Here is an 11342-nt window from a genome sequence, read left to right as displayed (position 1 = left end):
TAAATCAAACTTTTGTCTAAATTCCTGAAAACCTTTTGATGCCCAAATTTTAAATCCAGCATCATGTGTCCCAGGTGTAAAGTTAGCGTTACCCCAAATAGGGGTAAATTGTGATAACTCTCCAAGATGTTTCAAGACTTCATACCATACCAAAATAATATTTTTAACAAAGGGATTGAAAGTGGCTTTTTTCAATTTGGGCAGGGGTGCTGAGTACAAATACAGATTCAAGGGCAATTGCCCGGATGTACACGCTTCAATCCGTACCCAAGGAATACAATTTTCATTCGTGAACCAAAACATTGCTGCTCTTAGTTGAGCTGCCCAGTAGTACCGTTTAAGATTTGGCAACTACAACCCTCCCCGTTCATATGGTAAATATAAAAGAGAGAGCCTCAATCTGGGACGTCGATTTGCCCAAATGAAATTAGAGAAAAGCTTCCTCATATTACTGAACAAATTCTGTGGAGGAGGCAGGGGAATTGATTGAAATAAATACAAGAACTTGGGGAGTACATTCATTTTTAATATACTGATACATCCAATCTGAGATATTGGTAAAAGTAACCATTTATTAATTGAGTCAGTGATTAATTTAGTAGTTATAATTGCTGGAGGCTATATTATATAGGTCTGGGGAGATATTAATGCCAAGATACTTAAAACCTTCATGAGCATTTTTAAATGGGGTTTGGATGGGGGGGTCCGATTCTTTAAGAAATAGAATCATAGATTTGGACTCTATTTTATAGCCTGAAAAAGATCCAAATGTTTAATTCAATTGTAATCCCTGATATATCTTTATTTCTTCGTACTGCACTAGCCAAAGGTTCGATAGCTAAAGGAACGGTGACAGGGGGCATCCCTGGAGCATGCCTCGTGAAAGCTGAAATGATTTAGAGATTATATTATTAGTCAATATTTGAATATAAAATTGATCCATTTTCGAAAACAAGGACCGAAACCAAAGCGGAAAAGGATATCAAAAAGATATTTTTTACTTATTTATTTATTTTTTACTATACTTTTCGGCATCTAGGGAGAGTAAAGCAGTATCAAGGGCTTCTTTTTTAAAGTGTATGACATTTAACACGGTGCGTATATTATGAAAATATGTCTACCGAATCAATCAATGATGGTAAATATTGACCAAGTCTACTAGCTAAAGAACCTGACAGCTTGTGTGTTGGAAGCATGCAGAAAAATTCTAATTCAAGCTTTCTGGTTTTGTGATGGTATGACTCTGTGTGTGTGTTAATGCGGTCGCGTGCTGGGCTCCAGTAGGGGACGTTTCGCTGGCATGTTCCCGCCTCCACTAGATTTCTCGCTGTGTTCGGCCACGCCCCTCTTTAGACTCCGCCCATGGGCGTGTCCATTGACAGAAGCCCTCTGCCATTTGCAGATGTCACCGTTGAGGATGTCCTGAATATGTTGCACAATCAGGTTTATTGCCACTAAAGAAGATTCAAAAGACAAAAGAGAGGCAACGGTTTAGAAAAGCAAGGCTTATTTTTGAATATTTATTGCCTAGTTTTGACTCATATTTACCCATGTTATCAACTCCACGAGGTATTATGACATCTGCATATTTCTTGGTCTGAGAGGTTGGAGCGAGATTTCAGATGTCATGAATGCATCATATAACTATAACACAACAATGTCAGTTCAGCTTTTGTTATGTGTGTTTTCTCACCGGAAGGCAGAACTCTTCAAAGGCTGGTTTAACAAACGTGGTGTATTGTGTGAGAATCTGTTCCAGATCTCGACCTCTTCTCATGTCGCGCAGAACTAAACGCACAAAATACATGCTGTTATACAGGCAACATACAGCTAGGGTGATTTCAATACAATTAAAATTACAAATATGAAATTTAGATTTTGATTTTTTAAATAAATGCTGTTCTTTTGAACTTTCTATTCATCAAAGAATCCTAAAAAAAACAAGTGTCAGTTTCCATGCACACAAAAAAAAACTGGTTTCAATATTATACATAATAAATGTTTCTTGAGCAGCAAATCAGTATATTAGAATGATTCCTGAAGGATCATGTGACACTGAAGACTGGAGTAATGATGCTGAAAATTCAGCGCTGCATCACAGGAATAAATTCTTAAAAAACATTTTCAAAGAAAACTGTTCTTGTAAAAAGTAATATTTCACAGTTTTACTGTTTTTACTGTATTTTTGATCAAGCCTTGATGAGCATTAGAGAGTAAATTAAAAACATTTTAAAATCATATTGACCTCAAATATTTGAACTTGTATATAATGTACATAATCATTTTTTTGTTTTGCACATTTAAAACTCTAATATAATATTTTAAAACTTTAACTCAATATACAATTTCGTAACTGTAATTAATAAGAATATATCTGGAAAAACAAAATTTAAATATGTCTGAAATAAAACAAATTGGATACAGCAAAACCTGACACAGTATGTTATATTATTTATTTATTTTTTAATTTAGAAATCATTTGAAAATGCAAAAATAAAAACCTTGCTAAATTTTTTTAATATATTTGATATTATATAAAATAAATAAAAAGATTCTATCTACTGCACAGAAATGACTTTGTGTGTTTGTATGATCCTTTTTTTTATGCTAATTTATGCATTACCTCTGCGAGACAGGCGTACGTCTGAGTCTGTGTCCACAAACAGCTTCATGTGGAACATGTCTCTGACTTCCTGTGTGTAGAACACCAGAATCCCCTCAAACAGCACCACATCAGCGGGATACACGCATATCTTCTCTGGCAGCCTACACACACACACACACACACAATCGACAGTCTGTTATCAGACAAACACACGCTATCAAAGTACGAAGTGTGTCAGTGCTCGACGTGTCATTATGATGGAAAAGCGTGTCTCATTGCCTGGAATGGGTGATGAAGTCATACGTGGGAACCTCCACCACCTTTCCTTCTATGATGTCCTTCAGCGTCTGACACATTAACTCTGTATCAAATGCATCTGAGAGAGAGAAAACATAATAGTGCATTAAAAATGGCATTATGAACTTTTCTTGCAATGCTTTTGTGTTTTAAGGACATAAAGATCAAATCACAGCATTTTCCTTATTGTTTTCTACCTGGATGGTCAAAGTTGTACTGGCCTTTCAAAGCTTTGGCCTTCTGTTCTGGAGTGAGAACCCGGTAGAAACTGTCCTGGCTGACGATAGTGACCTTCCTCTGGTGATGATCCACCTTATTCTGACCCAAAAGCTCCATGATTTTTGCACACACTGTGGACTGACAATAGAAAAACAGCAGTTATTGTCCTGGACTGACGAATATAGTGTCTATTTGCAATTGCATCAGCCTGAATATCATTACAGATGCTGTTACAAGTGGACACTAGATGTTAATAATACAAGGGCCTGTTGCTATTGCTATAGATTATCGGTGTAAATTCCTACAAAAATGACATTTCCCTGTTCGTAATTACATTTTGCATGCTGTTCTCGCATTTCTATGGAATAATATTCAGGACTTTTTTCAAAAGGAATTGCAAATTGTATTTTCAATTGCATTTTCCACATGTGGGCTCATAAATTGTGACATAATCCAAATGCAATTGCAAATCAGGTCCTCTGTCCCAAACCGAGATCACAAGAAAACAAGAAGGAAAAGAAAATGCATGGCTGCTTAGAACTTCCGTAGTAATAGAGAGCTTCAAAATCTTTTACGGTTTGCACTCCGATTGAGGCACATAAGCAAACAAACAGTGCAAATCTGCACATATTTACCTATTTGTCACCTATATCTTATTCCTATCTTATAATAGAGCACCTGCCTCAAGACCTCTCAGTCTGTTTACACTCCAATTGATGCACTTAACAAAACAGCAAATGCTGCTACTCCTACGATAGACACAGCTGCCACAGAACATGCCACAGCCGAGGTGAAGTAATATTAAAAATCATGTGCATCAGTCGCGGTGTCCGGTGGGGAGAGATCAGTGAGAGATCTTGAGACTTGCGCGATGCTTTGTTGCAACTGCCCATGTGACGCATACTCCATAATAACAGATTAAAACGGTTAAAATATGAAATAATATACAATATATAAGGTGGAAAATGGGTAAATAAATATAAATGACAGGTGAAAAGCGTTTGGGTAATAGTGAATATTGACCTATTGTGCGTATCGTTACTGTTAGCAAGGTATAACCGCTGCATTTGGGGTAAAAAAAGATTATTATAATTATTATTATAAAAAAAATGCAAAAGGAATTGCGATTCCATTTGACTTTTTGGCAGGTTACATGCACGACGCAGACAAAGTGAAAAGGCAAATGTGGTAATTAATATTGCTATTTAAATATAACAGGCTCATAGCTCGTAAGACATGGGAAATACAGTTGCAAATGGACTTTGCTTTTTCATTTGAAATGTGGCAGTCACTGTGCGTTCGCAAAATGCAAGATTTGCAATTGCATTTGGATTATGTCACAATTTATGCGCCCACATGTGGAAAACGCAATTGAAAATGCAATTTGCAATTCCTTTTGAAAAAAAGTCCTGAATATTCTTCCATGCATTTCACTTAAATGCAAACATGCACTATATATTTAAGCCTCTAATGCACACATTTTGATGGTACATGATAAAAAAATCCTTCTGCAACAATGCTGTAGAATCACAGAGAAAATTCTCCATCCAAGACAATGATCAGAGAGTAATACAAAATCACAAATCTGTCAAAAAATCATTAAGTGAAAGGGGAAAAACACTTGAAACACATTGATATATTGCATTTGATACAGACGTAGGTTTGTGTTGTAGTGCGGGGCTGGGAGGGCCACTGTCCTGCAGAGTTTAGCTCCAACCCTAATTAAACACACCTGCCTGTAGCTTTCTAGTGATCTTAAAAGACATTTATTAGCTAGTTCTGATGTGTTTGATTAGGGTTGAAGCTAACTCTGCAGGACAGTGGCTCTCCAGGACTTGAACTGTCAAAATTACAAAATTGAACAGCAAGTTCTTGCCAGATTTCTCATATCTACACACTTTGTAAATACAAACTGAAATAATTTTTATAAAATTAAAATGATAAAATAAGAGCATCACAAGCATATGTTAAATTCCTGATGTGTCATATCATATACTTCATGGAAAGCTTTTACTCAAAAAGCACTTCTTCTCTGCTGTGAAACAGAGGTGCACGTTACACTTTCTGCACATCACTTTGGGAACCCAGGAACCTTGCATCTATCTTGCATCTTTACCGCCTTTTACACCATGCTTTCCTGTGACCGTGTGTCAGAAATGGAAGTCCTGTCTTCCAATAGTGCATGACAGTGACTGCACACTTTATTGGACTGTTCTTTTATACTTTTCAAACATTTTATTTGGTTGCAATCATTTAAAAAAAACATGTACTGAACATGGGGCATAAGAAAACCCTTCTGCTATGCTGTAGACTAGAGGGTTAAGGCACAAAAGAGGTAACTTACATATTGACTGTGACTTGTCTAAAAGCAAACAGTAGGTTTGCATGCATTAAAACGCCTATAACAGCAATATGCATAAGTTTCCTTCATGCATGTACCTTTCCGCTGGCCGTTCCTCCGCTCACCCCGATCAGGAAAGGACGGTGCCGCGGCCGCTCGGTCTCACACAGCAGTCCGGCTGAATTCATGCTGGTACAGTAACAAAACCTGCGTTTTCTTCAAGTATGGAGTCCGGGTGAATGCATAAACTCGTTCTGTAGATGATCGGTCATCAGTTGGAAGCTGTCTGGGCGGTGTATGATCGATTCAGCCTGCCTGGTTTAAATACTCCAGTGTTACTGCTCTAGTTGTAAATGTTTATGGGACATTTCTGTTGCTCTAGGGGCGCTAGGTGACTCAGAAAGGCGAGTCCCCATTGAGGCTCATTCAAATGTCATCATGTTTTCTGTCTTACTGGAGACATTTGTAGATTAGAAAGTAAAATCTTTTAAATCTATACATGCCCGAGATTGATTCCTGTGATATGAGTGGAAGCCGCTTCAGAAGAATGCTATTTTAAAGCAGCCGTGTTAGTAACTGCTAACAATCGTGATTGGTCCGTTTAGTGCAGCGCTGAGAAAAGTAACAGATGTCATGTGACCTTGTTTATGCCATGTTTCTTTAGCGGTCTAGAAAATAATTTACAATTGGGAGACGATACTTGGAAATTTTTATTTATGTTGAACTGAGAATAGATTGTATAGAACTGAAGTAGGAAATTTATTTTTTACGCTGACCAATAAGAGCAGGCCGCTAAGCCCCGCCCATCGTCGAAACCCTGTTTCTGTTGATTCCATTCTACCTGTTTTTTCTATTTATACGCGGTCTCCTCTGAAAGTGACTGCGTCACAGCACGCTACGCAAACTCCACACTTTTTAGATAAATTTTTAAGGTCTTTATTTTTAATAAACAAACATTATTTCCCTTTAATTGAAAGGAAAAACATTAAGATTTTTTAAAATATATTTTAAAAATAAATTAATATATACGTATGTAACTTGTAAACAAAAGCAAAAAGGTGTTGCAATAACAGTATTGATTTAGTTGTTTACCAGTCGAAGGTCGCTGATAAAGTGTGATGAGTTTGAAAATATCAAAGTGACCACAAGAGGGGCCAAACACTTAAAAACAACTTCTCCAAAGTGATTAGATGGTTGTTTTAATGCGTTATTAAGAAGATTATTAAAAACATAATAATAAATGTCCAGTGATGCAACTGACAAATCATGTTTTGTCTGAACCATCGGTCAGATGTGGTGGTTCATCTGGATTATTTGTTGACACCTCCTTTATGGATTCCTCAGCAACAATTTCCAGGGCCTCGTCCCCTTGAACTCTTCGGACTGATTCTCCTTTAGCAGCCAAGATCTCCTCTATATTTCTGTGGCAAGACAGAACATACAGCAGTCAACGTCACAGTACAGTTTTTGTCATAATGCTTTGGGTTTTCCAACTTGGGCCCAGGGAATTCATTTAGATTAAAATACATAATAAAAATTAGATTGAAATAAATAATAAATCCAGCAGTACAGTACTATAGCTAGTAGAAATAATACTGTAATGTAATAGAAACTAAAAATATATATATATAATTAATTTTAAATATTAATCATTTTAAATGGGGGGTTTTCAAACTGGGGTTCACCAGGGGGCTGCTAGGGGGTCAGTGGAAAAGTTGAGGGGAAAAAACTATATAGAAATAAGTAAATAAAAAATCTAATGAACCTAAATATTTAAATTAAAAAATAAATAGTAATTAATTAATAAATAATAATATTACAGTGGTGTGAAAACGTGTTTTGCTGCTTCAGGACCTGGAAGACTTGCTGTGATATTCATGAAAAAGAAGATCATACCAACAGTAAAATATGGTGGTAGTGTGATGGTCTGGGGCTGTTTTGCTGCTTCAGGACCTGGAAGACTTGCTGTGATAAATGGAACCATGAATTCAGCTGTCTACCAAAAAACCCTGAAGGACAATGTCCAGCCATCTGTTCGTGACCTCAAGCTGAAGCAAACTTGGGTTCTGCAGCAGGACAATGATCCAAAACACACCAGCAAATCCACCTCTGAATGGCTGAAGAAGACTTTGGAGTGGCCTAGTCAAAGTCCTGACCTGAATCCTATTGAGATGCTGTGGCATGACCTTAAAAAGGTGGTTCATGCTCAAACCCTCCAATGTGGCTGAGTTACAACAATTCTGCCAAGATGAGTGGCCAAAACTCCTCCACAGCGCTGTAACAGACTCATTGCAAGTTATCGCAAACGCTTGATTGCAGTTGTTGCTGCTAAGAGTGGCCCAACCAGTTATTAGGTTTAGGGGCCAAGCACTTTTTCACACAGGGCCATGTGGGTTTGGATTTTGTTTTCCCTTCATAATAAAAAACTTCATTCAAAAACTGCATGTTGTGTTTACTTGTGTTATCTTTGATTAATATTTAAATTTGTTTGATCTGAAACATTAAAGTGTGACAAACATACAAAAAAATCAGGAAGGGGGCCAACACTTTTTCACACCACTGTATATAATATTCATATATTATGTAATTATTAATATATTAATAATATATATATCTCATTCTGTCTCGCGTATCTTGTCAGTGTCTGCGCTTGCTTGGCCATTTGTTGTGGAAAAATAAGTAAAGTGTGTCCAGCTAAGTTCAATTAGTATTTTGTTAGATGGGTATAAAAAAGCTTAGTCTAACGCGGCAGCGGTCACGGCAGTTCTCGTGTGAAGACCATCGTCTCCACCGGCCTGGGACACCGGCAAAGGATATAAGTATCGCTTCTTATTTCTCCTCTTTTCTACTTGTTTCACTTCTGTTTCAGTTTTTATAGCCATTTCTTACTGTGTGTAAATTGGTTTTAGTATGTGTGTTTGGTAGTGTTATTTCTTAGGATTACTGATGAACTATACTGTCGTGATTTGTGTTTATCTATTTTAATTTTAGTTAAATAATGTCTGAATTTATTATGTCTGTATAGGTATTTTATTAAGTTTTAGTTATACTTCAACAAACTAAATGGAAATGGAATTAAATATATATATATATATATATATATATATATATATATATATATAATTTATAAATGTGTATGTATATATATGTATGTATGCATGTATGTGTGTGTGGTTGTACATATACATATATATATAGTTGTTTTTTGGTGTTTGGCTTAGTGTTACGTTAGAATCAATATTATACTCATACCTTTTATTCTTTAATATTTTGAATTGTTTTTAGCTTTATTTTTTTTGTTTTGAAATGTTGTTGTATGCATTTGTCATTATTTAATTTCTTTATAAATACTACCTATACACATTTTAAAAATAAAGTTTTAGCTTTTAGTTTTGGATCTGTTTTTAGTTGTTGTAATACTACAATTGATTGCTTCTGTTGGATAAAAGCGTCTGCTAAATGACTAAATAATAATAATATATATATATATATATTAATAATAAAATAATATATTAAAATAATTAAAATATATACAGATTTTAAAAAAGAAAAAATATTTAGATACATTGATAATCATTTATTTTTCACTTTATAAATTGTATTACATTATAAAGCTTTTTAATTTGTAGGATGGGGGTCCCTCACATCATATTTCCCAAAATGATATCTAAAAATTGAGAAACCCCTGCTTTAGAGAAAATAATCAAATACAGCATGGAACAGTGTCGCAGTTCATTCTTTTCAGTTTTTAAAAATTGAAATAACGCGCTCTAATGAATCGTTCATGCTCTAGTCTAAAACATACACACCTTTTCCCCTCCAGGTCAGAGAACCACTTCAGATTATCAGCGATCACGTGGTGGTTTTTACATCCAGGACAAGTTACAATGACAACACCCTTGTGATAGGCTATCTTGGATATCTTCTTCATAGAGCGAGTGGAGCACACCTAGAGACAAAATATACAATTAAATGACTGAGCATGACACAAGTAGTCAAAAGTTCCCCTAAATAAGAAGTCAAGCACAGACAGAAGTATAATCTTACTTTGCAGGTGTAAACCAGGTGATAGTGTGTTGACTGCAGCTGTCCAATGGCTTCAGTCCTGCTTCCAGAAGTAGTGAAGCTCCTGCAGAAACTCAATCTGCCTCCGCTGTGTGACACAGAAGTCCCCAGTAATGAATGAGAGAAGTCTAAAGAGGTGTTCGGAGCTGTTTTCTGTGACTCCACATGCTTGCCTCTAGCAGTACTACATGATGTTTTGGGTACCGCACCGCGTGATCTGGGTATTCTCTGTCTGAATAAAAAGAAACATAATCGAGAAGTCATTATCGAAACGTTACCGAGCAAACTGTTCTTTTTAAACACACGCAATCTCTCTACCAACGCTGAAATGTCATATGCGAGTTAAATCACTCGTCGCTTGCCGATGACGACAGAGACGCACCGAAGCCCCGCCCATCATGATGTTTTGGGGAAGATATGAGATAAAAAAAAAAAAAAAAAAATTATATATATATTATTAAAAAATACATTCTCAATAAACGATGAGAGGCAGATCACGGATTAGTTTTCTGTTATTTTGTATTTTTTATATTATTAAATTTAATATTTAGCTTGAACTTTGGCATCCAGATATTTGATTCATTTGAATAAATAAATACAAATTTAACATAATTGTTTTTGAAGAAAAAGAAAACATTTTGTTTCTTTAAAATCATCCCAGAGAACAACAAAAAGGATCATACACATAAACTTAATAATCTTAATTATCATATTTTTTAACGTATGACAATGTGATAATTATTAAAAGATTAGGTTGTTTTGGGTGTGGCTGTAACATATCCTCTGCTGCTTTCCTTACTAAATATTATTATTTATTCATTTTTATGATGATATAGACATATGGTCCAGATATATGCAATCATCATACTAGTAAATACACGAAAATGTATGATGTCATAGTAACTTTCCGTTATTCGACAGTTGCGTCTCTTCTTGGCTTCCCCCGCGTCCGTGTCTTGCGACAGATCCTTCGGTTCCAGTAAACGACCTTCATCGCAGAAGGATAGTCTGCAGCGTCCGCTCCGCGCTGCGTCAGTCACGCCCGCTCGTGCTGGATCAGCGCAACGCGCCGCAAGTACAAATCCTACTATGGCGAAGATCTGGCTCATGAATATTAAGTGACTCACGCTGACGTTGCTTAGTAACGTTGTGGCAGCGTCAGTCACATCTAATTAAATATTCATGTTCACTGCCTTCAATACACTATATTGCCAAAAGTATTGGGTCACCCCCTTCTAATGAACAGGTTTGACTACTTTAATAATTTTTATGAGTACAAATCTTAATGTTTAAGCATATAATGATATTCTAGGGAATTGTGTGCTTTTAATTTTATAGCAACAGTTTAGACAGAACCCTTTTCTATTCTAACATGACAGTGTCTCTGTGTATAAGACACAGTTCAAAAAGAAATTATTGATTGAGTCAGTGTGGAAGAACCTGACTGGTCTGCAGAAAGCCAGCTGAACACCTCCGGTGTGACTTTAAAGGCCAAAAACTCATCACCAAACACCAATGACTTGTGGACAAAAGTATAAGAAGAGAAAAAGGCACTTCCAGTGTCTAAAATGACTTATGACTGTACTCATATGTACAAGTCATTGGTGTTTGGTGATAGGTCAAGGCATATAATATCATTATATGCTTAAACATTAAGGCCCGGTTTCACAGACAGGGCTAAACCTAAACCAGGATTAGGTCATAGTTCAATTAGGACATTTAAGTAATTTTTATAAACATGCCTTAGAAAAAAACATTACTAGACAAAACAAAGGCACTGATATATTTTATGATCAGTCAATGCAAGTTTCTGTC

The 11342-nt window shown here is 36.0% G+C and overlaps 2 protein-coding genes across 2 annotated transcripts; both read right to left on the bottom strand.

Moving 5' to 3' along the window:
- Positions 1–233: 233 nt before the first annotated feature.
- Positions 234–5987, bottom strand: uck1 (uridine-cytidine kinase 1). The gene is made up of 7 exons (XM_079395127.1): positions 5561–5987; positions 3100–3259; positions 2885–2981; positions 2624–2766; positions 1694–1788; positions 1549–1597; positions 234–1454 (listed from the first exon to the last, which is right to left on the bottom strand). Exons 1-7 carry the CDS (start codon positions 5648–5650, stop codon positions 1255–1257), a joined length of 834 nt encoding a protein of 277 aa, XP_079251253.1. The 5' UTR covers positions 5651–5987; the 3' UTR covers positions 234–1254.
- A 621-nt stretch (positions 5988–6608) lies between these two features.
- Positions 6609–9910, bottom strand: dnlz (DNL-type zinc finger). Its single transcript, XM_079395128.1, has 3 exons — positions 9510–9910; positions 9272–9411; positions 6609–6883 (listed from the first exon to the last, which is right to left on the bottom strand). Exons 1-3 carry the CDS (start codon positions 9789–9791, stop codon positions 6727–6729), a joined length of 579 nt encoding a protein of 192 aa, XP_079251254.1. The 5' UTR covers positions 9792–9910; the 3' UTR covers positions 6609–6726.
- Between the last annotated feature and the right edge of the window lie 1432 nt (positions 9911–11342).

Source organism: Barbus barbus (assembly GCF_936440315.1).
Source record: "Barbus barbus genome assembly, chromosome: 36".
In the NCBI taxonomy this organism is placed as follows: domain Eukaryota; kingdom Metazoa; phylum Chordata; class Actinopteri; order Cypriniformes; family Cyprinidae; genus Barbus; species Barbus barbus.
This window is presented reverse-complemented; position numbering and strand designations above follow the sequence as displayed.

Bases quoted from the DNA above. Each gene is read 5' to 3' on its own strand.
- dnlz (XM_079395128.1), bottom strand. From the start codon at position 9,791: ATGACTTCTCGATTATGTTTCTTTTTATTCAGACAGAGAATACCCAGA. The intron at 9,412-9,509 runs GTAAGATTATAC...TTTTGTCTCTAG, and splicing joins ACCTGGTTTACACCTGCAAA to GTGTGCTCCACTCGCTCTAT. The intron at 6,884-9,271 runs GTGTGTATGTTT...GTCTTGCCACAG, and splicing joins TCTGACCTGGAGGGGAAAAG to AAATATAGAGGAGATCTTGG.
- uck1 (XM_079395127.1), bottom strand. From the start codon at position 5,650: ATGAATTCAGCCGGACTGCTGTGTGAGACCGAGCGGCCGCGGCACCGT. The intron at 2,982-3,099 runs GTAGAAAACAAT...TCTCTCTCTCAG, and splicing joins GTACAACTTTGACCATCCAG to ATGCATTTGATACAGAGTTA. The intron at 1,789-2,623 runs GTAATGCATAAA...TTGTGCGTTTAG, and splicing joins CGTACGCCTGTCTCGCAGAG to TTCTGCGCGACATGAGAAGA.